Source organism: Geospiza fortis, unplaced genomic scaffold (assembly GCF_000277835.1).
Source record: "Geospiza fortis unplaced genomic scaffold, GeoFor_1.0 scaffold112, whole genome shotgun sequence".
NCBI lineage: Eukaryota > Metazoa > Chordata > Aves > Passeriformes > Thraupidae > Geospiza > Geospiza fortis.
The window spans coordinates 28285344-28311954 of NW_005054298.1; the positions used below are offsets into that span (position 1 = coordinate 28285344).

Consider the following 26611-nt stretch of genomic DNA (forward strand, 5'->3'; position numbering starts at 1 on the left):
GTTGAATTCCCAAGCTTCCAACTGACCTGTAGGAATAACACCTGAAGTGGGAAAGTGGTTTGGTTTGGACCCACAACCTCTAAGCAGGTAAAACTTAACATGGTGACTGCTTTACTTGCTCTTAGTTCAGAGTAAAGCTCCCCTGCAGCACATACAAACCCATGTTTGCAGCTTTGACCCATTTTCATTTCCTCAAAGTGACTTCAAAATACTAGCAAAATGGACTCACTTTCATCTTCAGCTGATCACCATCCCTCTTTATAACTCACTAGCAAAATGAAACATATATTCAAAAACTAAAATTAGTGCTTGGGTTGGTGTTTTGGAAGATGGGGTTTTGTGGTCCTAGGCTTCTTTGTACAGCTGGAAAGGAAATGTGGGCTCCACAGGGAGAACAGGATACTTGAGCAGCTTAAAAACCCTGCACAAATCAGAAAAAAAACCAGCCAAGGATGCAGCACCTGGAAGAAGAAGCTGACTCTGGCCTGAGAGACAGAGTGTGATGGGAGGGATGCCTTGCTCTGGAGTGGGTGTTCTGGTCAGCCCAGCTGCCCTCTGCACAATTTAACTGCCACATTATGGCAACTAAAACTGACTAAAACCTTTTAAAATCCAAGTTACAGAAGGTCTGAGAAGGATCTCAGGTCTCACTTCTCTGTAAGTCTCCAAAATACCATTTGGATAAAAACAGATAAAGAGCAATTCCGAGCTCAAGAAACTGGAAAGCTGTTTTTTCTGAAAGATGCATTTAAAGTTCCTTGTCCACCCCACAAAAGGTCAGAAAGCCTCCCTAGCAATGTAATAGCTCTGTGCACCATCACCAAAGAAGTCAATATTTATAGCCAGCCAAGGTGGTTCACAGTAAGTGCCAGAAGAAGTCACTCTTTTGTACCACTCTGTGTAGTTTGGATTTTAATGCAACTAATACCCTGCAGAAAACAGGTGTAGGTCCCCAAATGGGTCCCTGACCCCAGAAAGCTGACATTTGAACTTCCATCCACACAGCCCTATGCTGAGAACTCAAATGAAGAGGCTGAAAGGGTAAAAGCTCTAAGGTATCCATCCCCAGCAGAGTTGTCCCCTGTGTCCCCTGTACAGGCATGCCAGGGACACCCATGAGCAGCGGGGACCCACCAGACGCCCGCATCACCTCCCAAAGCTCCTGTGACACACAACATTCCACCCATCACAATACTGGGTGGGGCGTGGAAGCAAGGGTTGTCATACCCATACCCGTTGTTGCAAAGGTGAGCAGCAGCCATGCAGCAGACAATACAGCCTCCCAATGCTGGGGAGCCCCAGCCCCAAGAACAGCAACCCCAGGAAAGCCCACCAGCACCAGAGACCATGCCAAAGTCTGATGGAGGTGAGAGGATACTCAACGAGCTGGGCTACAGGCTGGGTCAGACCATAGGGGAGGGCAGCTTCTCCAAGGTGAAGGCAGCCACCTCCAGCAAACACAAGGGGCCCCTGGCCGTCAAGGTGGTGGACCGGCAGCGAGCGTCCCGAGCCGTCGTGTTCAAGTTCCTGCCCCGGGAGCTCTCTATCGTGCGCAGGATCCAGCACCCCAACATCGTGCGCGTCTACGAGCTCATCGAGGTCTGTAACAGGAAGCTCTACATCGTGATGGAGGCCATGGACACTACCCTGCTGCAGATGTTGGAGAATCTGGGAAAGCTGCCCTGCGCCCCCAACGCCCGGGACATCTTCGTGCAGGTGGTGAGGGCCGTGCGCTACCTGCACGACCGCAACCTGGTGCACCGGGACCTCAAGTGCGAGAACGTGCTGCTCTCTGCCGACGGCCGCCGCGCCAAGATCAGCGACTTCGGCTTCAGCAAGGAGCTCAAAGGGTACCCGGACCTGAGCACCACCTTCTGCGGGACGGCGGCCTTCGCCTCCCCGGAGGTGCTCATGGGCATCCCCTATGACGCCAAGAAATACGACATATGGAGCCTGGGGGTGATGCTCTACATGATGGTGGTGGGCAACGTTCCCTTTGATGATACCAACGTGCAGAGCATGCCCCAGCTGCAGAAGAAGGGGGTGATGTACCCAGAGGGGCTGCCCCCGCTGCCGGAGCCCTGCCAGGCCCTCATCACCCAGCTGCTGCAGTACACCCCATCCTCCCGGCCCGGCGCGGGGCAGATAGCCAAGAACCGCTGGCTCAACGGGGACATCTGAAGGACACAGCCCTTCCTGAAGATTCTGGAAGAGCACTTTGGGGCAATAAATGAAAGAGCATTTCTATGGTTTGTCGACTGTTTTGAAGCCCAGGGCTGCCTGTATGAGGAGCTGATGGAACTCTGAAAAGTAAGGCCTTGTGCTCTCAGGAGGTGGTCAGATCCCAAAGCAGCATCGGCAGCCTGCTGCAGGCTGGGTTTTGAGACACAGCAGCCAGGCAGAGCTGCCAGGTGAGGTGCTGCAGCATATTCAATCATGGTGCAGGCTCCCTAGAGCATCAAAACTCTGGCACAGCCATCCCAGTCTGCTCCTCCCCATCCTCTGCTGCTGCATGCACAGGGACTATGGGAGGAGAGCTGCTCTCACAGGGGTCTTGGCTTCTGCTCAGCCTTGTTCACCACCAAACTGTATTTGAGCAGGTAGGAGGGGAGAATCAGTGGTCCTACAAAATCACTTCTGCAGAGAAAATGTCACATTTTTTGTGTGCCACTATTTCAAGCCCACAGGGACACTCACAGCCCAAAATCATACTAGGATTTTTGCAGGCAGCTGCACAGCATTACCCAGCCAAAAGTTTTGGTGTGGCTTTGAGATCCACACCTTACATGAAACTTCTTTCAGATATTTATCCTAGCAATATTTGAAATTTCTGCCAAAAGATACCTGATGAGAAATGCCACTGGCCATGGAGAACTTGAAAGGGAAAACTGATAAAAGTATAAAGGAGAACCACTTTGTAAACGCCTCCTGTCCAACTTCAATGCAAAAAATTACCAATTACTCCTAATGCAACTCCCAAAATCTTCTATGGATCCTTATGGGCAAGTCCCATTTTAAAAGGTTAATTAAAGGTAGGAGCTGGTGGCTGAAATGTGCTTTCATGAGATATTTCAACCCATTCTAAAAACCATCTCCAGCTTCCAGTGGACTGAAGTCTAAGAGGAAATGTCCTGTTGGGTGGTTTGATGGTGATGGTGCCTCATGAGCTGACCCAGCACAGGCCTGGCAGCACAGCCTGGGGCCAGGCCGTGTCTGACGTGGACAAACCAGTGCACGTGGCTCTGCTGGAGGAGATAGAAACACCTTTCCCAAAGCAAACATTTTGGGTCTATTAAAAGCAGCAGTTTAAGTAGAACAAGATGTGGCAGCAGAGCCAGCCCAAGGCTTTTCAGCATGCAGGCTACAGGGAATTTTGCCGCCCCCAGAATGAAGATTTATTTTGTTCTTCTTGCAGCTGCAAAATAGAACTTGCAGCAGCCAAGTCTAAAGTAGACAGAGTAATGGCATACAAAGGGTATCTTGTGGCCATCCAGGCTTGGGAAGGATCAGGAAGGGGATAGAAAAGAAGGGGAGGTGTCAAAAGGACGTGGGAAGCAAGGAGGTGGACTTCAGGGTAGTGAAATTTTCAGCAAGATTCAATTCTTCTTTTTCTACTCTCCTTCCAGCCACCCTGTCAGTCTCATCCCAATCCATGCCCCAGGACCTCCAAGTACCTGTTCACCTCCATCCTCTGCCTCCCTCCAGCCTTGCTTGCCTGCAGGTACATCTCCACAATCTGAGAAGCACAAACCTGGCACTGCTGCACTGCCTCTCCTTTTGCTCGATCTCAATCTTCTTTCCTTAAAGAACACAGTGGGAGTCGTTCTAAAATCCAGACCCTATTAATCTCCCCTCAGCACCACATTCTCCTAAATGGTTGCATCTGTTGAGGACACCAGCTGGGACAGATGACTAATGTTTTGTGAGGCTGCACCCCCTTGGGTGGCTTGGGAAAGCAGCTGGGGTTCAAGTGGGGAGAGGTTTGAAGGAGCCACAGGAGGCTCCGGGCTGCCCGCAGCCCTCGCCCTCTGCAGACAGATGGTGATCTCCCAGGGCCAGCACTAACGACCTCAGAGCAGTCCCCAGGCTGCAGAAATAGTCCATTACATGTCTAATTATGCAAATTAAAAATAAAAATCACAATTAAAGACCCTGAGCCAATTCTTACCTAATATGCGTCAGTGGGATATCAGTTTTGAAGGAGGGCAGGAGCAGAGCCTTTGAGCTGGATGAGGCAGAGGCTCATGGCTCTGCCAGCACCCCTCCCCTCCAGAGGCCTCTGCATGTGCTCAGCCTGATGCTTCCCTAAGCTTATTTCCTCCTCAGGAGGGTAAAAATTTTTAACCTTTAACTTTTTTAACCTTCCTGGGAGGTGCACAGTTGATGGAAGTGCCCCTTCCCTGACTGCTGGCAGCTGAGCCCCACTGTGCTGGCCACAAAGCGCAGAGCCCTGCATTTATGGGACAGCCCTTGGAGTCAGAACAAGCATGTTCTAAGCATCCTGGCTTACCAATGTCCTGATCAGCCCCACCAGACTCCTCCTGCAGTGTGACTCTGTCCTGCCCAGGCTGTGTGGAATGTACTGGTGCAGTGCAACCTGGAAATGAAAGGTCCTGTGTCATACCAGCACCAAATAAATAACTTTCCATGGGGAACCTGACCACCAAGCAATCCACACAAGTAACTATGAGCTATTTAATGCTTCTCCAAGGTTAAGGAGGGAAATGTTCAGGGCCTATATGAGGCAGGTCTGTGCTGTGCCAGCACTTGGCTCCTTGTGTGGTGTGAGCACTACCCCATCCACAGCCCTCCTGCTGGCTGCCATGGTGCCCTGTGCCACTGACAGGCTCACTGGAAGATCTTTCAGATTTTTAGACATGTGTCTTGAAATCAATTAGAGGGACTCTTAAAAGGACATTCAGCAGAACAGAGTGTTTAGTGTTTTCTTGAGATCATCTTGAAGCAATTTTAACCCATTTAATCTTAAAGGAGCATTATAAATTTCAAAGACATGTTCCAGACCTTCAGTATAACTCTCCTCCCACTGCTCTTTTGTCCATATTCTGCATCACTTTGCCTGAAATACAGCCTTTATTTCAGGCAAATGAAAGGAAGGGAGGTAATTCCCTGCACACTGACATTAAAGCTCCCTTTTCAGCTAAGCAAAATTTGCTTTCAAGATTTTAGGCCATGGCTGATATGTCTGATAAGCTTCAGGACTCAGCTACTTGAAAGTCTACACATTACCCAGCTCTGGAGATAAGTACGTTCATGAATTGTGGGAAAACACTGCCGGGTAATCGAACACCTCCCGTACTCCTGCCCCAGCTCAGGGCTGGCTCTCCCAGGGCTCTCCATGTGTGCCTGCAGCCAAGCCAGGCTCCCAGTGACCTGCTCCAATTACCCCAGCCCAGGCAGCAGTGGCAGGCCAGGCAGGAGCTGTACCTGCACGACCCAGCCTCCCTGCAGAGGCAAAGCTTCCAACAGGCAACTGAGCCAGCTCAGCCCTGCTTGAATACATTAACCTTTCCAGAATTGCAGCCTTCAGTGCCAGCAGCCTTTTCTCCAGTGACCTAGAATCCTCCTGGCTCTGTTCTAGACCCCGCTGCACCAAGTTATGGGTCTCCATGACTTTGTGTCAACCCTTCTTCAGCTGAACATCTCCTCATCCTCTCTTTCCATTGTCTCTGCAGGTCTCTACACTTAGTTGTCTGCCAGAAGAGATATGGAGGGAGAATTTCCTGTCTTAGCCTTTTGGTTATATCAAGTATAATTTAAAAAAGCTAACAAGAGGTTCTCACCAAAAACAGGATCCAGGGTGTCTCTGCACACATAACTTTCCTTGCAAACAAGAAACTTTCTATTAATAATAATTTCATTTTCACAGCACCTAGCACACATTAATCCTTGCTCTTGCACCAAGCGGTAAATATTATTCTCCCTGTGTTACAGTGCACAGGCCAAAGGGACATTACGCTTCAAAACTTCCCTCTGGCCAGATCATGACTCTGTCTTCAAGCAATGATAAATTCAACAATACTTGATGGTCTGAAAAGACATATGATTTTCCTCTCCAAAACTGCTTCCAGATCAACTTCATTTTATATTGTAAATGAATGAAAGGAAATAGACTACAAACACAGATGGGTGGAGTTTCTTTCTCATGTTCTGAATAAGGGATCCAAATTTCCTAACTGCATTTAACAGCCCTTTTGAAGAGCCAGGGAGACACTTGCAGGATGTAACACAGGCACAGGTGGCCTTCAGCTGGGGCATCTCAGTCCTTGGAGGTTTCCAAGGGCCTGGAATGGGGCAAAATCCCTGGTCTGGTCTCAGAGTTGGCCCTGCCTTGAGCAGCAGGTTGGGCTGGAGACCTCCAGCCTGCCCTCCTGCAGGAATTACTCTGTGATCCCACAACCACACAATTTTTTGTGATACAAGGTGACAACTATATTTTGTTTCAGAGAGACACAGACCTCTCCATGAGTTTGACTGCAAGGGTGATAAATAACTGTATTTTCTAGGCCCATTAAAAAGTGGGAGAGCAACCAGTGCCTCCATCTGCTCATTGCATTTTGGATATTACTGCTCTTACAGGAGGCAACATGACACAGGGACCTGAGCGTGGCCGTTAGGTGGTTCTCTGTGAAGTTAAAGAGCCACACAAAGGTGGGCGGGGTGTCTGTGCTCCTTCATTCCTTCTCACATTATTATCAGCCACAGCAGCAACCAGCAGATTCACTGAAAGACATTTGTGGTGTTATTTCTTCCTCTCAGTTGGCAGATGTTCATTATATTATAAATGTCACAGGAGCCCTATTGGGACAGATCCTGCGTACAGTTGTCATATTTTTATGGATCGTGTCTTCCTCAGAAGGTCTCACTTCACAAATGAGAGGCACCTTGGTCACAGGAGAGAACCTTCTCTTGGTCTGTGCAATCTGTAGGTGTCCTCTCAAGGAGCAGAGAGTGAGACACCACAGGAATGTTTGCCTCATGCGGTACTGAGAATCACAGAAGCATTTCTGAGCATCACAGCTCAGTGTGCTTTACAATACAAGTGATTCTTGAGGGGGAAACAGAAAAAAAAATAAAAGGAAGCTAATTAAATGCCTCTTAGCAGACCCATTTAACACCAACAATATGACAGGGTCAATGGCCACAGTGTCAGCAGAGTCACCTGGCCAGCAACTGGGTCACAGAACACCTTGTACCCTCACAGGAATATATTTACAGAGAAGCTGGATCTCACCAAATGCTGAGAGCTCTCAAGTCCCACTAAACTATTTTAAAGTAAGTAGAAGCTGAAGGAACTGAGCCCCTCCTGGCAAGCCCTTTAGAAATCCCTGACCATTCCTCCTCCATGTGGTCACTTTGCTTATTGTTCATGAACTGCAGCAACCCACTGGAATTGCAACTGGCAGCATCATTTTGTCAAAATACTGTGCACAGCACTGTCCTGTCATTACACTCTCTGGAGGAACATGGCATTTCCATTAAAAACTTCATTAAAAATACATATGGAGCCTTCACTGCAGCTGGCTTGGCTTTGGTGCCACCTCAGACCTCGGCATGCCAGCCTGAAGGCTGGTAAGATGTTGGAGCTCCTGCACAAGTACATGGCAGGATTTTGTGGGTGGAGGCAAACTGGAGTTTGCCAAGAGGAGAGGCAGGATCTGTGCAGCACATGGGCTGCTACCTCCTCCTGGCTGAGCAACAACCAGCCCAGGGGACACCAGCAGACCAGACAACATTCTCATTAATTACAAGCAAAAAAAAAAACCCCAAATACACATTATTGTCTCAAAAATAATGATAATCCTTGGCTTCTTGTTTGCATGTTCATTAGCATGTTAATAGGATACCTATTATGGAAGAGCTAAACCATGCAGTCATGCACATATGCACCCAGTCATTTATTGCAAAAACAGCTTCCCTTCTATTCGACATATTTCTCCCTGTCCAGAAAATGGTTCAAGCTGCACCATCTGGGGCAAGCTGTAATTGATGAATACATCTTGAGGAAAGCAATTTTGCTTTCTATGCATTACACAGCCAATATCAAGAGCTCTATTTACTTACTGTTGATGGAGCCAGGGAATTGCTGGAAGAAGGACCCACGGGAGGCTTGCACCTACTCGCAAGCTTCACATGAAAACACACCAGTCTTCAAATAAACACACAAGTTCAGATAAATAGGGGGAGAAATGTTGAAAGTGAATCCCCAACAAACAACAGATCCACAAATCACTATTCCCTGTGGAAGAAAACTACTGCTGGTGAAGGAGGCATCCAGGGTGGCCCAGAGGCAGGCAGGGACAGAGCTCCTAAGCCCAAGAATGGAGAATGGGGAGTGATGGGCAGCCTGTGGGACAGCAGTGGTGGCCCAGGGCTCAGCCAGCCTGGGTGAGCAGCACAGTCACTTAGGTACTTCTTGAGCTGATCACACAATAATTTCTGACTCAGCAGCATGGTTAACTATGAAGATGTGAGTGCAAGACATTACTCAGGGCAGGTAATTATCCAGGAGAAAACTACAGTGGAGGCTGTAGCTATCATCATCTGCATTTCATCTTCGTGGCAGAAAAAGCACAGCCAGTTGTCTGTCTTTTGTTAGACTATTTCAGGCAGTGCCTGGTAGGAGAGAGTCATGGAGAGAACTGTGCTGGTGGTTTTGGGACAGAGCACCAGTCTGTCAGCAGATTAAATCTTTTGCAAATGCTATTCTCAACACATCATGCAGGATCTAAACTTCAGACCAACAACTCAGCACAAACTTAATTTCATTGCGAAACTGGAGCCTCTCATATTTTGGCTATAACACTCCTAAAACATTTGTGTTTTTCATTGCACCCTGCTCCATTTCTTTGGTTTTACTCTACCCCTGAATTTTCTGCACGCCTCAGATTTTTATGTGGGGGAGGAATGCATTGCAGATGCTTCACTTACAAAGCTCCACAGCAGTCAGGGAGGACACAAAAATGGGCATCAGCTGGTGACCTGCCTGACAGCAGGGGAGCAGCAGAGGTTTGGGTGAGCAGGTTGGTGGGCGAGTGGAATATTCCATTAAACAAAAAGCATCAGAGAAGACTTTGGCACGTAGGGTCAGGACTTTACCGAGCACATGTTAAAATGCTGATGACCTCAGTTATGAGCTCTGCTGGAAGTCCAAACATTGCCAGTCTCCAGAATGAATGGTCAGATAAAACAAATTACTATGTTGAGCTATGGTCAAAATCATCACCCACAAAAAGATCATCACAATGCATCACTTAGGTGAGCCCATATTTGCAAGACCTTCCCCTAAATCTATTGGCATGAAAATTTTAACTATATGTCCCTGCAGATCTGCAATTCATGCCAGAACAGGACAGGATCTATAGCTAATTCCAGTATCAGAGAACTAGATAAATCAGCACACAGAGGGGTAGTTTTGGTAACATTTTTCCAGTAGTAGACAGACTCAAGTCACTCGTATGCATTTAGCATCCATCAAATGATAAGGACAGTTGTTGGCTAGCAAAGCACATACAGTCTCATTCTGGGCACTGCAAACATTTCCACATCTTGTCACTACCCATGGCTTTTGTCACCTCTGCCACCAGAAATGGAATTCACTACTGCAGCATAAGCAGCCTGTAGCAAATCTCCTCTCACCACCAAAAACCCCACTTCCACTAATTAAACTACAAGGTTCTCAAGAGGGACCTGCCCTCACCAAGCACTCCTGGGGCACTCACTGGCCTCAAGCCTCCCGCTTCAGGGAGAATACACAGGGCACCAAACCCTGGCATGGTGGCTGTCCCTGGTTGCCCATGCACTGAGGATGGAAGGTCAGGATTGCGCCTTGCGGTGCCACAAGTGGACTAATGGGAAAGGAACCAACAATGGCATAGGCCAGGAGAGGACTGCTGCTGGCCAGGATGGGCTTTTGTGGTGAGGATTTCAGCAATAGGTGTCCTGTGAGCCAGCTTTCCCAGCAGTTTAATAAAAATGCCCTACAAAGACAAACCTGCCACAACCCACGACACCAGGGAGCAAACGATGAGGTTCATGGAGTGCAGGAGGCTGCTCTTCAGGGTGGAGGCTGGTGATCTGTTCAGCTGCTGCTGAGGAGGTTGGAGGCGTGGCTGCCTGGAGCTCAAAAGAAGAGGAAGGGTCATAAGGAAAAAGCCCAAAGACCCATGGAAAGCTGAAGAACATACACACGCAGAAAAAGAGCACATTGTGTCCAAAGAAAGTTCAACAACTTTCCCAGCTTATTGGATTGTGGGAACTTTGCTTTTCCAGGGAATAACTATGCTATTTTCAGCATTTTTATTATTCAATTTGTCACAGGCTGTCTCAGGAGACTATCAACAATCAGTTTCAAGCAGCATCTGACCACAAACACTTCTCCACATGTGATTTAGAACATCTGGAACGAAGGAGACAGCTTTCAAAGCGTGCCAGCGCTGCGCTGCCTCTCCACATTTCTTCTCCTTCCTTCCATCTTCACACCATTGTCAGACTGTGCATAGAAAGCTGGCTGGAGAAGCCTGACAGTGCAGCATTGCCTGTGTTTGCCACGAGCACATGGGGAGAGCGGGCACGGCTGCTTTGAAGAAGGGCACAGTCAGGGACTGCTGGTGGCACATTCCCCGCATCGCTGAGCTGCTTGATTTAAACTTTACATTCCCTAGGGACAGGAGATGTGATTCTTGGCCTGGAGGCTGGCCAGCCTGAGGGCTCGTGCCAAAGCTTGCACTCTGGATATTGCATGCACAGAGCCGAAAAGGAGGCACGTGCTTTGCTCCATGCCAGCCGGACATGCCAGCTCTCTGATTAGCACAGTGATTTCCTCGGAAACCCAGAGCAACCTTTCCACCAGAGCTGTCTGGCAGGTAAATTGTAAATTAGCAAAGCAGTCCTTCAGCAAGCCTGAGGAGGGAATGGGAACATATGAAAAAGGAATCCAGGGAAATAGCAGAGGAAATGACATTATGATCCCAGCTGGAAGCTCTGCAATGAGCTGCTCGGTGTCCACACAGCAAACCGACATGAGAACGAGGAGAGGTTCTGGCCCCTGCAAACCCGATGAGAATTTTGTCATCATCTGGGAGGGGGAAGGTTTCATACAGCCATTAATTCTGTGTTCATCCCTAATTTCCCTGAGTGACCCAGGCGGATGTGGTGCAATGGCACAGTGGGCTGCACTCACACTGCCTGCTGCCTCGCACGTCTGGCCTCCCTGCGTGGCTGCCAAGTGCTGGGCTCATTAGCACATGTGTCCTGCTGCTCCCAGCACTGCCCAGCCAGTGCTGTGCAAACCCAGGACTGGTTTGTAACAAAGTCAGCACCAGGGCACAGAGAGACTTTGAACCATGCTTTGAGATGGTGACATTGCAGCAGGATCTGTATCCACTGCTTCCTTTCCTTTCTATGTTTTCAAAAAATGGCTGGAAGAATTCGGGGATGTGTGCCTATCTTACGTCAGAAAATCTGGGATTTTGACACACACAGTATCTTCTAAGAGAGCTTATGAAGTCCCTGACACCTGCCATGGCTGCAGAAAGCACAACTGCTATCCCAGTGCATGGCTGTGCATCACGCCCAGCCAGAGTCACAGATCCCATGTCCTCTCCCCTGTCCCACCCTATGGGGCTGCACAGGAACCTGCACAGGGATCCCAGGGAGCTCCTGTCACAGGGTCACTTCTCAGCCCTTGCAGCCCACAGTCCTGGCTCACTGAAGGGTCCAGGAAGGGCCAAACCGTGGTGCAGCAGTGGCAGGGAATGTGGTGGTTCAGCTCATGCTGAAATGTGAAACCGCAGCCTCAGTCTTGCTTTTCCAGCCATTTCTAGGCAAGAAATGCAAGTCTTAGTTCTAGTTGCTAGGATTCATTTTTTTTTCATTTTTTCCCCAAGACTTAGAATGGTTTTCAACTCCATTAGTAGCCAGTTCACGCAAAAAAACCCCAAAAATGTGTAAACTTACCTTTTCTTCACAAGAAAAAAGATGCATCCTTAAAGCCACAGTGACCTTTATGCCATATCGCAAACACAACAATCCAAGAAATGAAGAACAAAGAAACTTGACTTGAACTATGGTTTCCACAAGAGCACAATCCTCAAGGAACAACATGACAACATCCCTAAATGGTGAGAAGTGGTATCCAGTGGATGTGCCAGGTGGAAGATGTCCACATTCCCTGCCCATTTTCATTTCTTTGAAGCATGTATGTTCACACACTCCAGCTGAGGACACCAAAAGCAGCTGCCCGGGAACTGCAGGGACAGCATTTCCTCAGCGCTGTGCTGCCACCAAACATTTCCCACTGATTCAGGTTGCTGTTGGCATTGAACTGAGCAGTGACACACTCCAAAAGATCCTGCCAGACCTCACAAGCTCCCTATGAGGTACCAGTCCTGATATGTGGGTTTTGGAGTCCAGGTCCTCAAGACTGAGGAGCCAAAGCAGCTAAACCCTGGTGGCTGCAGTTCAGCAGTCACTGAAAGCCCTGATGCCTGGCAGTCCTTGTACCTTTCCAAGTGTCTCTTACCCATACCCTGCTTTGGATTTGTTTTTCTTTCTGAGAGAACTTCATGCCCCTCCATACATCAGATTCTAGAAAATTCTGTGCAAGTACAACCAAGACCCTGGAGAAACAGGCAGACCTCTTGAGCAGGGCAGACTGGAGCAATGTGAGGGAAGGGAATATCTGGGAGTGCAAAACATGAGGAGAAAGCCACAAGGACAGGGAAAGCCTCCAAATAACACCATGGATCAGGACTAGCACAGTAACAAAAAATAGATCAAATCTAGTTTTGTTCCACCCTGGCTGGATGTAGCACCCCAGGGTCTGACAGCTGGAAAAGATGCTCTCCTCTCTTTGGAAAGGTTTTCCTCACCCTCTTTGTACAGAAAAACCTGAAGATGATCCCATTGGACAGGGCTCTGAGCAATCTCATGTTGTTCAAGTCCTGCTCATCAAAGCAGGGATTGGACTAGAGACCTTTAATGGTCCTTCAAACTCAGACTGTTCCATGATTCTGCAGGACTGAAACTTGAAGCATGGAATGGCTCACCGTCCCCATTTTCCTTTTCCAGTTTGTTTTCTTGTTGTTTTGGTTGTTTTACCCTGAGAAATCCTGCCTCCTCACCAGCAGAAGAAAACCACACAGTTAGGACCAAACCCCACATCCCTGGAGCCAATCACTTGCTGGACAGCAGGTCATATCAACACAACATTTCTAAACAGTGTTCAAATGATGGGTCAAGGAGAACATCGCTGTGCCAGTAATAGGCTGACTATGAGCTGGAAACATTCCTACAATTATGTTGCTGTAGGTTTTCTTTTTGTTTATAGAATCACATGGTTGGAAGAGATCATCAAGTCCAACCCGTTCCCTGACACCTCAATTAAACCATGGCACTGAGTGCCACAAATGTTTAGAACAAATGCCCTTTTTCTTTATCAGAAATAGCTGATTTTTTTTTTAATCATCCCCAGAGCAGTTCATGAAACTCAGGAACCTGCCATACAAGGCCACAATCTCCATATGATATTAAGGAGTTTTTTATGTAATGAAAATTTAGGATCTTCCACTGCAAGCTCAGCCACAACTTTTGGACTTTATTTTTAATTTTTAATAACAATCAATAGCTTATGGGGAAATTAATCAGACAGAATTGCTTTGAACACCTCCAATTTGAGTCTCCACGTTTAAACTTATGCCAAGATCCCTTCCCATAGCTATACAGCATACTAGCGAGTAAAGAGATACCCGAGTGTATTCACAGCTATTTAACGCTCCTTTGCATCAGTTAAAAATGAGTTCCCTGCTTTTGGCATCACAGTTTGAAACTGCCTGTTTAATATTCTGATGGATTCATTTTTTCCAGCTAGGAGAAGCACACACAGCAACCTTGAAGGCTTCGTGCAGTGAATTAAACCAGCAGAGACTCGTCACAGCATCACTTGGAGGAGATCTCTCCTCTAACAGGAAGAGAAAGAGCACATAGCAACAGCAGCTTTTCATGTTTCAGGCTTCAGGTTTGCTTTTTGTCAGAGTTTTGGGAAGTACTGGTGATACCATACAGCTAACAAGGTAACTTGAGAGGGAACAAAGCATCTCTCATTAAAAACAGCTCTTGGAAGGGAAATAAAACATTTCCTGTATGTTCAGCTGCAACCAAGGTGCCAAGATGCAGTGGTAGATAATGGTATAACCTAAAAGAATACATTGTTGCTGTATCCTGGAGATATTTGCCTGCCTTTATCACTGCAGGGAACGTCAAAGGCAGGAGAGAACAGGGTGGGAGGAAATCAGAACGTGCTGTGAGCCAGAGCAGGAAACATCATCCAGCATCTCAAAGACCACCCAGTATCAAGATACTGGTGGGGAAAGAATCCATAATGTGCAGAAGGGACATTGCCAGGTCAGTAAAAATCCACATTCATTGTGGCAAAACCCACCATGTCCCAATTTCAGAGAAGAGCTTAAAGGCATTCGATGTTTCAGAGGGTAAAGGTGAAAGTGGGCAGTGAAGTCCCAGGCTCCTCCAGGATTCCCTGCAGATCCCCAGCACTTTGCTATGTTTCCAGAGAAAAAGATTCCCTGGCCACAAGAATATTTAGTTGTTTGGGTGTTCTCTTTCTTTTTGAGTTTTTTAAAGTTTTGTTTTTGTTTTTTAATAATTGGATACTATAAACAGTAAAACGTGACACAGCAAAGATATCATTACCTAGGGCTGAGTGCAGGGAGCAGCCTTGGAAACCAGCTGAATTATTAAGAAACAAGATCCAGATTCTTTCAGGTTTCCTTTCATTCACATATAAAGCCTTTTGTGCCTCATACTTCATCATTTTGCTTAATCACTCCACAGCCAGATGTCAATGGTTTAAAGGCTTAGAATGAAGGAGAGAGCCAATCTGTTTCTTAACAGTTTTAGGACTCAGTTTCATCAATTGCTTATAAGCAAAGTTAACTCCATGGTCTCAGACTGTCCTCATTCTCATGTTGAGTTTAAGTCTGAGTATTCAATCCATCCATGGGTGGAAGGGAAAAGGAGCAGAACTGGTTCTAGCTGATAACGAGATTAAGTTGATATCAGAATCTCAATTCTTTAAGTAGCACTAGTTTACTGCAGACAAACACAGCCAAACATAAAATAGCAATGCATTTACTTAAAACCAACAAATTCATAGGAGTACTTTTTCCTCTTTGCATTCCAGCTAATTTTTCAAGACTGCCCAGAGCAAATCTGCCCCAACCTACATGAAAACACATTTCCACAACAATTACTGACAGCAACTGTAAATTCTCCACCATCCTCTCTCCACTCTGCTTCAGAAGCCCAGGGAAAGGGAGAGATCTGGTGCTGCTGAGGGAGTGCTGTGGGCAGAGTCACCCTGTAGGACAGAACGTGGCAGTTCTGGCCATGTCTGAACAGTCTGTGCTTAAAGCAGCCACTGCTCACACCTACTGCTCAATATTTCAGCAGAAGCAAGTTCTGCTCTGCCAATTAACTTTTTTTTTTTTTTTCCATGCACTAAACCTCCCTTTACCTTCAAGTCCAGGAGGAAACACTCCAGCGAGTAAAGTGTCACCGTAAGTGGACTGACACATGAATGGTGTTGTCCTTGTGGAGGATGCCACTGCCTGAAACTCCTGAGCAGATCACACAGCTGCAGACAGACAGGTCTGCAGTGCAAACCCCCAAATCCTGGGCTGGAATGGCTGCAAGATCACACTACATGACACCAACCTTTAGCTGCATTTCATCTGGAAGGTCATGGGACAGTGGCATACCAAAGCAGTATCCAGAAAATTTTGATTACTTTGAGGGGTTTTACAAAAATTGGCAAACAATTTTCCCTCCCACTTACAGTCATATGTTTGTGTAAGCTAAAAAACACTACAGTAAGGAGGGAAGTTAGACAGGAGGAGAGTCAGAACTCATTTGTTGGTCATAATAGAGATTCCCTCAAATTCACACTGCTCCACTTTGGTGTAAGTTCTGTGCATCCCCAGACTCCTGTCCAGTTCTGTCTTTGAAACATTTGTTGGAAAGTTCTAATGCCCAAAGCAGCACAGATGCGTGCATCTCCCATCACCATCACACTGCAGAGCAATTCTTTAAAAATAACCATCATCATTTCCTACAGAATATGGAAAATATGCTGTGTTCTTCAAGATTAAGGATATAAAAGCTTAAGAATTAACAGTGATATTTTCACAGACTGGGGGAAAATTTTCTCATTTCACATAAAAATTTTGAATTCAGTCTTCATTTTTCCACCCAGAAATGTATAGGAAAAGGCTTTCCTTTTGGCAAAAAAAAAGAAACAAATTAAAACTGATTTTACATTTTAGTTCCTTTTCTTCTGTAATTTGTCTGGTGAACAAAAATATTAAAAAATCAGGATAGACTTATTAAGCACAAAAGGAGAGGAAACAGATCACAAGACATAACACATGGAATATGACAGGTTTGGGGCACAAAGCCATTTTTAAAAATCAAGTTTAACTGGCTATAGTATTGTTCTCAGGCAATTGGTCTAATGTTAGAAAAGTTGAGTTTGTAGAATTTTCAGCAAAAATTATGATAAGCAAAGGACTGAAAATGTTACTGTGAATCACTGAGGCTGGATCTTAAGGAATCACATATAAAATAAAAATTTCTTCTTTCTTCAAGTCACACACCAGTGTTGTGTACAATTAATCTAAAACCCAGTCACCTGCTCTTTTTGCAGTAAGAAAGATACAGATATAGAGAAAATATAGGTCTAAGAACAGAATTTTATTTGATTCTAGAAAGCATCATGCATCAATTTTTTTTCTTAATGATCCTTGCCCAGCTTTGAGATGAAAGAATAGCATTTACAAAGTAAAAGGATGCAAAAGTAAGGTTAGCACCATAGGAGGAATACTCTTCTCTTTACAACTCCATTTGACAGACAGTGATAAAAGAAAACAGAAGAAAGGGACCAAAAAAAAAAAAAGCTAGTTAGTTAGGGACCCTTGCATTTTTATTTTCAACATCCAAGATACTTACATCTAAACATCAAGATACCATGGCTCTCTGAGCAATAGCTAATAATTCATGTTCAGCAAAACCTGCTCTGTACATTGAGAAGTATTCAAGAGTCAAAAGATAATTGTCACAAATTACCAGCTAATGTGCAAGGCAGAAATTGTTGGAGTCCAGAAAAAGAAAGGAAACAAGAGAAACCAAGGTGAGGAGTTTGTCCCTCTTCCAGTCTTTTGCAGGTATGGCTATTATGACTTGCTGCAAAGGTCAATAAAATAGAAGGGATGTGTACTGGAGCTGGCTGGGATGGGACAAATATCCTAATACCATCCTGTAATACCCTAGTTTCATGGGCCAAATATCCAGATGTTCTTAATCCACACTCTCCCATTTCTTACCTGCAAGCAACTACAGAATTACATCAGATTTCAAATGTTTGTTTTCCTTATTTTTTTATTAATTTTTATAACTTTCTTCATGCAGTTCTTACTGTAAGGTTTCCAAGAGAGTGAATAGTTTTACCAAATCTCCAATCTTCCCCAAGCAGAAATTCTGATACAGGATTTAGGAGTTTTAAATGCCATGTTGTCATCATTATGTGCTGTCTTCTTAAGGCAATGGAATAATTCCTTTCAAGTACCATAATTTTGCATCACAAATCAATTCTAGAATCTCCTTTGTAAGCATCTGTAATTGCAATACATGTAAAATTATTTAAATTTTATTAAACTATTAACCTGACTCATTTACTAGAAGGAAGGCTTGAACTACAACTATGAGGAAGAGGCAGCTTTTTGTCAGTTTGGGAAATACATCTTTTGATTACTCCCACCTTTCAAGGTCACACGTATGGACTTTTAACAGCAACATTGAAGCATCCTGTTAAAACAACTGCTTTGTATCCAAATCATAGGAAAACCATTTAATCCCAAAGCAGAGGGTGGTGTGACCCAAACCAGTTGTATTTTTCAAACTAATAACCATTAGCACCTGAACACCTATTGCAGTAAACACTGTTTTAACCTTGAACTACCCAGAGGAGCCTTTATCACATCACCACCGTGAGTGCTACATCACATCCCCACCGGGAGAGGAAGGAGACTCTGAACTTTTCTTTCTCTTTCTTTTATTTATGCTTGGACTTCCAGCACTGCACATCAGATAGCCAGGGTCTTAATCTGTCCTATATCAGACTGCAAAAATACAAGGCGCTTTCTCCACAAATCACAGAGTCACATCCCACAAACCCTTCACGTGAGCAGTTCCTTCCCTCTGGAAAAGCATCTCTCCTCCCAAGGATTTCAGCTAATGCTTCTGGCTTATAAAAGATTAAGTGCAATCAGTTACACTGAAGGTTTATAATGCGGCCCTTGATTGTATTTTCTGTGCACGCATTTACATCAGGCACACGAGTTATATAAAATAGTTTGGAGTACAAAAATATGGTTATAACATAGGAGTACCAAACAGCACAGAATTAGAACAGTTTTATTACCATAATACCAATTTATATACAGACCCCCAAATTAAAGATTTTTTTTCTTTTTTTAATTCTAAGTATCCGTCCCAAATTGACAGCTGTAGTGTACACTCTATAAACTGCAAATTAACAACACAGATCTATTTTAACCCCTACATTGTCTATGCAGTCTGCACCAATCCGCTCTCTTCCACACAAAAGCGTATTATAAATAATCTCACAAAATGTCACGTATGTTTTATTGCACATTGTACATGCCAATATTTAAAAGAAAGGCTCAAACCTTTCACTTGATAACTAACTGTTTAAATAACTAGCAGTTACTTGTGTTATGAATACTATTGCATTTTTCAGGCTCTAATCTTAACTCATAATTTAAAAGAAGAATAGCAGAACAGAAAATATGCCTTGAACTTTATAGCTTTTGTGAAACAAAGAAAAAAAGCTTCTTTAATTCTGCTGATCTCTACTTTATAAAGTCATTAAAAACATCTGACCTAATTAAAAATGCTGTTTTGAAATTTCTGCATGTTTTACTATAAAATTATGCATGTAGCTGCTTGTGCAATCATCTATTCCTTCTATTTTGCAGAATTAGATGTCTCTGTGCTGCACTGACCGGAAGGTTGAGTTACACAGGTCCTGGTGTGAGCTACAGGAGTTGCTTTATCAGCCTCTGCTCTGCTGGTCTGCACAGGGGCAGGACATGAGGAGCCTGACAGACTCCTGGACAGCTTGGGATAAAAGGACACCGGGCTCAAATGGCCACCCAGCATCAGGCCATGTATAATTCCTGTTAAGCACATCTCTAGACTAAGGAATACGAGTAAGTTACCATTAATATGTGGGTTTATGATATGCTGCACTAAAATATGGCTGCTAAACAAAGAGAATGATTGGTTGTATGACAGATATGTGCCAGCTGGTAAAAATGCCTCACTGGATAAAAATCTGCATTTTGAGGGTTAAAACTCTGGCATGAACAAAAAGATTTCAAAGTCGATCGATCAAATGTTTTGCCAAGGGTTTCTAAAGCTATTAGCCATCAACAGCTCCAGAAAAGGATAAAAATAGCAAAACCAAACCACTAAAATTGCACTATTACAAAGAAACAAGTCCATGAAAAGGAGAGTCACCAGCTGCAGTTAAGGGACAGCCACTTCAAGAAGCCGATTGTTTTTTCGCTTGCAAGTTGGGATGTTGCCATTTTTCTGGCTGCCTTGTATGAACTTCACACACACTTTGTCTTGTTTGAACTGGACCAGGAACCTAAGAGAGGGAATGGTAAAAACTTCAGTTAAGTGTGGAGAGGAAAAAAAAAGACACATGAGGAGCAGAAGCCTTTTCCTGCTGGTTCTAAGCATCACTCCAAAAGATGTCATTTTCAGTTCTGTATTAATAATAAAGACTTGGGGAATAAATAAAAAAGCCGTAGGTTATGGTATGGCTAGAATCTCCTTCAGGTTGTATCTCTTAATGATTGCTATTTGCCTATAACTGTGGACATTTTACAAGTTAGTTCTCTATTCCTTTAGAAAAAAAAGCAGTTTGAAACAGAATTTCTCATGTACCAGAAATGCAGCAAAGACAACTTCCAGCTACTTCACTGTTGGCCAAAGGGACTTCTCTGTTTTCATGGAAGCTCAACACTTCTGCAGCAACATTGGGAGTTCTCTTCTTCTTGATTTATGCTTAATTTATTACATCTGGTATTTCAGCAGCTCTCATATGTCTAATCCTTAGTCAGCCTTTATAGCCCCCTGCTCGGCAACTGGAAAATTCACTTCCTGCCCAGCAATCTCCAAATTTAGACATTTTCTACAGTTCAGGGTAAATTAATCTGGATTTGACTCTTCACTTTTTACTGGAAGGGAAATTTCACTGAATATGGAGAATTGCTTTAAAAAAAACCCACCACCACAAAAACCCAACATGTTCCTGTGGAGCCTCAAACCTCTCATGGATCTGGATAGTGAGATTAAAAGCAGTAAGCAAGGCAGTGCTGCCTCTTGGCTCACATGCAGTGCTTGCTGACCTAAAAAGTCCTTTGTAATACAGCCTTTTAGCATCCTTAAAAAGTCCTCCAGCAGAAGCCAAAAACTTCAAAGAATTTGCTCTGCAGCCAGAAACCACAAATCAAGCTGACGGCAGAGCTCAGGGGAGGAAGTGGCCTCTGCTGAGCCGAGCTGCCCTTGGGTCCTGCTTTCCTGCTGCACAGCCCAGGCACTCAGAGCTTGCTCAGCACTGCATTTCTGGGGTGCAGCATTAAGAGCTGCATCCCAAAAATGTGTGCAGCTCCTACAGCCGTTGTCTCATCACCAATGCTGCATTTTCCTACAGCCACTGTTCCGATATTATGCCTGTGAATGGTGTGTCTCCTCCTCAACAGAGCCCTGCATCAACAGCATTCTTACATCAGCTCTCTTCCCAAAAAGCAGAGTAGTCAAAATAAGGCCACATTTTCTCCTCAGTCCCTAGCTTGTGTCTAAACTCTAGCAGGCAGAAGACTCCTGCTTCACCATCAACACAGATGGGACTGCAAACAGCTTAAAATTATTTAGTCTGGATAAACTCAATAGCAGTACGCACACGAATGTTTTTAATCTGCAAGAGAAGAAACAAAAACCACATCCCAAAAAGCAAGACTCCCTGAAAGCAGGCTGTTTTCCAGACCTAAGGCAAGCAGGCTGTCCAGACTAGTGCAATGCATGCTTAAACTTAGCTTTAGTAGTTTACGCCTTTGTAGCCCCCCTTAAACCAGAAACTTACTGGGGATAGCCACACTCTTTTAGAGACTAAAAAGCACATACTCTTGAGGAAATTAAATGACATCTGGTAACAGAACAAAGGAAAACGGCAGATTTTATTTTCAAGGAAAAAGCAAAATTAGCCTTTTAATAAATCCTCAAATCTGAACACAAACTATACCCACTATCATGACAAAGACAGTATGGTGCAGCCAGAAGAAATGGTTCAGTTTTTGCCTACGGGAAATTTACTTCACCATTGTTAAAGGGCCCCAATTTTCCTTCTTTATTCAAGGTGAATAAATCTACCTAATCAACATTACTGAAAAGAGGGGCCACTTCACAGAACAAAAGTGGCACATGGCAATGGTGGACTAAGTGGGAGACTTCCTCAGCCAGCTTCAGGAGTTCACACACAAACACCTTTATTCCATGGCTAAAAACACCACAAGGGCAGTCCTTTTTTAAGACCAAAATATGAAACTGTACCAATCAGAAATAAATATTATTTTGAGATGCAGACTTTTCATCAAACAAAGCTTTTTTACAACCAAAAACTCCCAACAACAGGTTGTTACAGCTTCAAAACAGAGACAGAGCTTCATATACCTACATTGGACTGGGGACAGGCTTTGTATTCTTTTTGGGCTGTTTTCAGAAGAACTTGGCACCTAGTGTCCACTCTAAACTATAAATATCTCACAGTAATCTGTGAACTTTTTAGTCACACACAAAATTGTTCTCTTAAATGTAGTAACTCTTGATTATTTCTACAGCAGCAATTGTGCTTCACAGCTCTATTTGAAACTACTTTAACAAAAGCCCATTTTCTGTAATGACTTTCAGGGATGTAAAAGCCAAAATGAATACTATAAAAGAGTACACACTGAAAGCTGGATCCTTCTCTACAAGTATTCTGTTAAGAGAAAAGAAGTATTAGCTACACAACAGTGTTTTGTTATTCTGACACCAAATACTTGACTTTTTAGCATGCTGCACTGAAGCAAATGTACTCTTAAGCAAACAAGAAACATACTCATCAGATATCTCAATGTTGAGCTTCTGTTTGGTTTGGCTGAGGGTAGTGCGGTAAAGTTTAGTGGCCATTTCAATAAGGTGATCGCTGCTGAGCAGGAAATCTCCTTTACTGGCAGCTTCTGAACCCTGAAACAGGAAGGAAACCAGTTAGGACTACCAAAACCTTGAGTATGGTTAAATGGCAGCCAAGCAGGAGGGTTTACAAGGAGTCTTCTCTTCACAGTTTAAGGAAACGACAATCTTTTGTCTTGCAAATTAAATAGGGATTGCAGTGCAGTGTATAGGATCAAAATACCATCTGCACCCAAATAATCTACAAATCAGGTGAGAAAGGTGAAAAAAAAATCCCTTCAGGCCCTAAAGGAGGGTCATCATTTTCCTACAAAATTGCAGTGTTTCTGTATCCCTTGTCTGGATACACCACAGCAAGCTTCCAGTACTTGTGGAAAGGAACAAAAGCAAATTACCAACATCGGGATTAGGATGATGGCAGTGAGTATGAAAAGACACTGTATATAACAGTCTTCAAATTCATTTAGGTTAGAATACAGATGCCAGCTTAATGATTTTAGCAGAGCAATGGTTACAGTGCAGTGAGGCAAATATAGCACTGAGCTAAGTTCTCTAGAACTGAGTAACAAATTAACTGTGTCTCAACGGCGACTTCTTGGCATCCCATAAAGAAGAGAGAAATATTCTACCAGTATATGCAAGAAAAGCACTGGCACAAGGCACCTGAACCATATTACAAGTGGAAAACTCTGATCCTGAAGAGACTGCAGTGAAACACGAAGTCTGATTTTCACAGTTAAATGATTGTTCATAATGTAATAAACCGTTCTAATTTGGCTTTAGTAGCTTTAAATCAAAGTTTTTTCATCTATGGCAAAGTTCAATAAATTTCTAAGCCTACAAGCTAAGCGCCTATGGTTTAATGCTACAAGATAATTAACAAACAGGTTTCACATCACTGCACATAAAACATATTATTTTGTAATAGTGGTAACCAACCTCCTTGAGGTGCACGGCAAAGAATCCATCATTTTGGGAGCTCATGGACACTTTGGTAACATCGCCCAGTGGAACCTCTGACTTGATAGTCCCAGATTTTTGATCGGCAAGAAGAACGTTATTTTTGGTTAATAAGAAAATCCTGGATGCAGCCTGTGAAAATGCAAAAATGCAGATCATTGTCCACGTGAGGAGAGAGCTGGTTTTCATCAAGTACCTACTAAGACTCCAAGGAGTTCACAGAGTTAAAAAGTTTGGCCCACATTAGCAAATATGAACATTTGATGTTCTGTAAAAGCTGCAGATCAGTTAAAATCAGGTCAGATTTATTTATGTGTCTAATTATAGGCTGAGAAGCTTAGCTCATTTTGGCACATATGCTTAGGTATAAACAGTTCCTTTAATTACTGGCTTACAGCTGTAAAATTCAGAAAGTCAAACTCTGAAACTATGCAAATCAGGATAACCTCATTTCTCATGCTCTTTAAATCTCCAGGAAAATCATCACACACTAAGTCTCCATATTGAGCATTATTCACCAAAATGATGATGCAGAGGAACACAAATCACATAAGTACTTTTCAGAGTTATGTTCTCCTCCCTTTATCTCTTGGAAGGGGATCCTTCCCGTTCTCTCTCCTCCCTTTAGGAGGATAAGCATTCACATTTTCAAAAGACAAGTATTTTTAAAGCATGAAATGTGTGTTCTTAAATTTGTCTTAGAAAACGGTAAGAAAGAGAAATTAGAACTTAATCCACATACACATTTTTCTCCTGTAAACTTTTAGAGAATAAAATCTTTATTAAAATTAAGAAGTAGCTGCCTTAAGCACATAGAACCATAGTTCATTAATTTTTTTTTAATCTTGAGAGCTGTAGCCTATGAAAATACAGGAAAGATATTGTCTTAATTTAATTAGTTTCTTCTAAACCAGAAAATTAACTTGGCATCAACACTGGGCAACCTAATTTCACTCCTAGAAATGTATAAATGACATCTACATCTGAGAAGTTGACATCTACTACTTCTAATATTCAGACAGATACGGTGAAAGCAATTAAGTTTACTAAAGCAGAATAATACTTCCTGTTTTAATAAGTATAATTTAAATGCAAAATGTGTTCTATGTTGGCAAAATAAAAAGGTACACACCATATTTAACAACTTTATTCAAATGATACAAGAAACCTGCCTCTTCCTTCCAAAGAGCTTTGGAAGACAGGTAAAGCTAGAAGAGTATGCCACTCATCATTTTAAAAGATAATAAAAAGTGACAATCAGAGCTTGACTGACAGCATGGACTGTGAAAAGTTAAGTTTTCTAAATACTTAAGATATTTGCTAAATGTTTATTTTCTTTAATTGGCAAATAGAAGATCTTAGCTGAGTACAGAGAGTACATTTAGTTGTGACACAATACAGTCTGTTACCAGTTGATGAGATACCTTTTTTGTTTGGAAAAGTGACTGGAAGCCACAAAACAAGATTTTAGTAATCTTTATGTAAATTTAGAAGACATGTTTAAAATCACCAAGTTACATAAAACCACCATTTCCAGTCTTGCCCTTAAAAATACACATTATTTAAAAAATCCTCAGACTATTACAAATTTCATTTTCAATGTATTTATAACAAAAATGATCCACCCTTCTGGATAAATCAAATCCATGTGATTACCTTCCCATTGGCTCTATTGATCTTATTGACAACTTCTGCAATAATGATCTTTTCATCCACGGCATCTTTGAGCTTTTTGTACTTGGGGTTCTCGCTGATCTCCAGGTAAGCCCCTTGGAACGGCTGCCCAACACTGCAAAGGAAACACGAGCTAAACATGAACCCCAGGCAAGAAGCAAACCTGACACCAGCACAGGCTTCGTGAGGAGATGCACCAAATATAATTTTCAATGATGGTGAATGAAGAGAAAGTTATCAACAAAGATACAATAGGATGGGGTTTTTCCTCGCTCTGGAAGCATTTTCCAATTAAATGGGCTAAATTGCTTTGGCTATCAGACACGTGAACATCCTTGCAGATGCAGTCAACTGTAATTTGAAATCACCCAGTGGGAGCCTCTGTGAAAGCAGAAAATAAAACCCCAGTAGGACTGACACACTATTGATGCTGACAGGCAGGACTTCAGTGACAGACATGAACTTGCCTTCAAGATCTGCTGTTGTTTGTGAAACATGCAGCAGCTCCTTGTCAAGTTCCGCTGCACTTGCAAACTCCCCCGTCTTTACACACCTCAGGGTGTTAAAACAAGGGCTTCCCTACAGATCAAGAACTGATGAATTGTCACTGCTTGCTTTGTTTGCAAATCACTTTAAAAACTGTGATCTAACTTCAGTCAAAGCTTTGCCAAGACTGGAGCCCAGGAGAAACCAATGCGTTATGTGGAACAGCACTGCCTTTGCATCTCTGGCACACAGAGATGGGAAAGAAGAGGAAGGATACTGGAATTTTAGTACCCACAAGTCCCTCTTTCTTCTTAAATAATTATACTACAGACAGAAAATTAGCCACATCCTATGAACCATTATCATACTAATTAATCAGAAACTTTATACAGTAATTTTCTCTACCCTTAGGCCAATTGAAAAAACAAAACAAAACAAAACAAAACAAGAGTAGGAGCTAATCAGCTCTGAATACCAGAGAAGAAGAGATGGAAATGTTTCTAAATGAATGCAGGGTAATTAGCAGTATGAAACCATAGTCAGCAAAACAGTAGATTCCATGTGGACTTCATCCCTGACCAAAGGATGACAAGTCATAGCTAAAACTGAAATTAATCAACAGTTCCCTTATCACATATACCACTTAAAAATGTCTTGGATAAAAATTACTCTCATATATACACACATATATAAATATAAATATAGATATAAATTTAAAAAATATATCTCTGTGTGTGTGTGTATTTTGCTGTAGGTTATTTCACTGTTCAGCCTTGGTGTAAAAAGTACCAAACCAGGGATATAAATAGAATTCCTTCCTTTCCAAGGAGCTCTATGCTGAGCAGATGTATACTGACTAAAACCTAGAAAAACCTGCTTGCTCATAGGAAAGTCCAAAGGCACCATCTTTCTCTTTTCCCAGCAGCATAGAAAGACATCCCAAAGCAAATAAGGAATAGACCACAAGCTAGCATATATAGCCATTAAGTAAGTGATCTACTGAAGGGGGAAAAAAAGAGAAATGTACACTGAGCCCATTACAGGAAAACAGGAAATGTCTCAATAAAAAAAATGACACAAAACCAAGGAAACACACAAACAACAAGCAGAGCTTGTCCATGCATGGAACTGTTCCCAT

At 43.4% G+C, this 26611-nt stretch overlaps 2 protein-coding genes across 4 annotated transcripts in view; one reads left to right on the forward strand and one right to left on the reverse strand.

The window, feature by feature from the left end:
* Positions 1-1260: 1260 nt before the first annotated feature.
* TSSK6 (testis specific serine kinase 6) lies at positions 1261-2181 on the forward strand. Its single transcript, XM_005415967.1, has one exon. The coding sequence runs from the start codon at positions 1261-1263 to the stop codon at positions 2179-2181; it is 921 nt and encodes a 306-aa protein (XP_005416024.1).
* Positions 2182-17004: 14823 nt separating this feature from the next.
* The window catches only part of MYO1B (myosin IB), a 93057-nt gene continuing 83450 nt past the window's right edge, over positions 17005-26611 (reverse strand). For all 3 annotated transcript variants that reach the window (XM_031055966.1, XM_031055974.1, XM_005415968.2), the window contains 4 exons: positions 24970-25102; positions 23293-23445; positions 22280-22407; positions 17005-19765 (listed from right to left, as the gene is read on the reverse strand). In XM_031055966.1, coding sequence (XP_030911826.1) covers positions 19642-19765; positions 22280-22407; positions 23293-23445; positions 24970-25102 — 538 coding nt within the window. In that variant the 3' untranslated portion in view covers positions 17005-19641. The remainder of the gene's footprint in view (positions 19766-22279; positions 22408-23292; positions 23446-24969; positions 25103-26611) is intronic.

Bases quoted from the DNA above. Each gene is read 5' to 3' on its own strand.
- TSSK6 (XM_005415967.1), top strand. From the start codon at position 1,261: ATGCAGCAGACAATACAGCCTCCCAATGCTGGGGAGCCCCAGCCCCAA.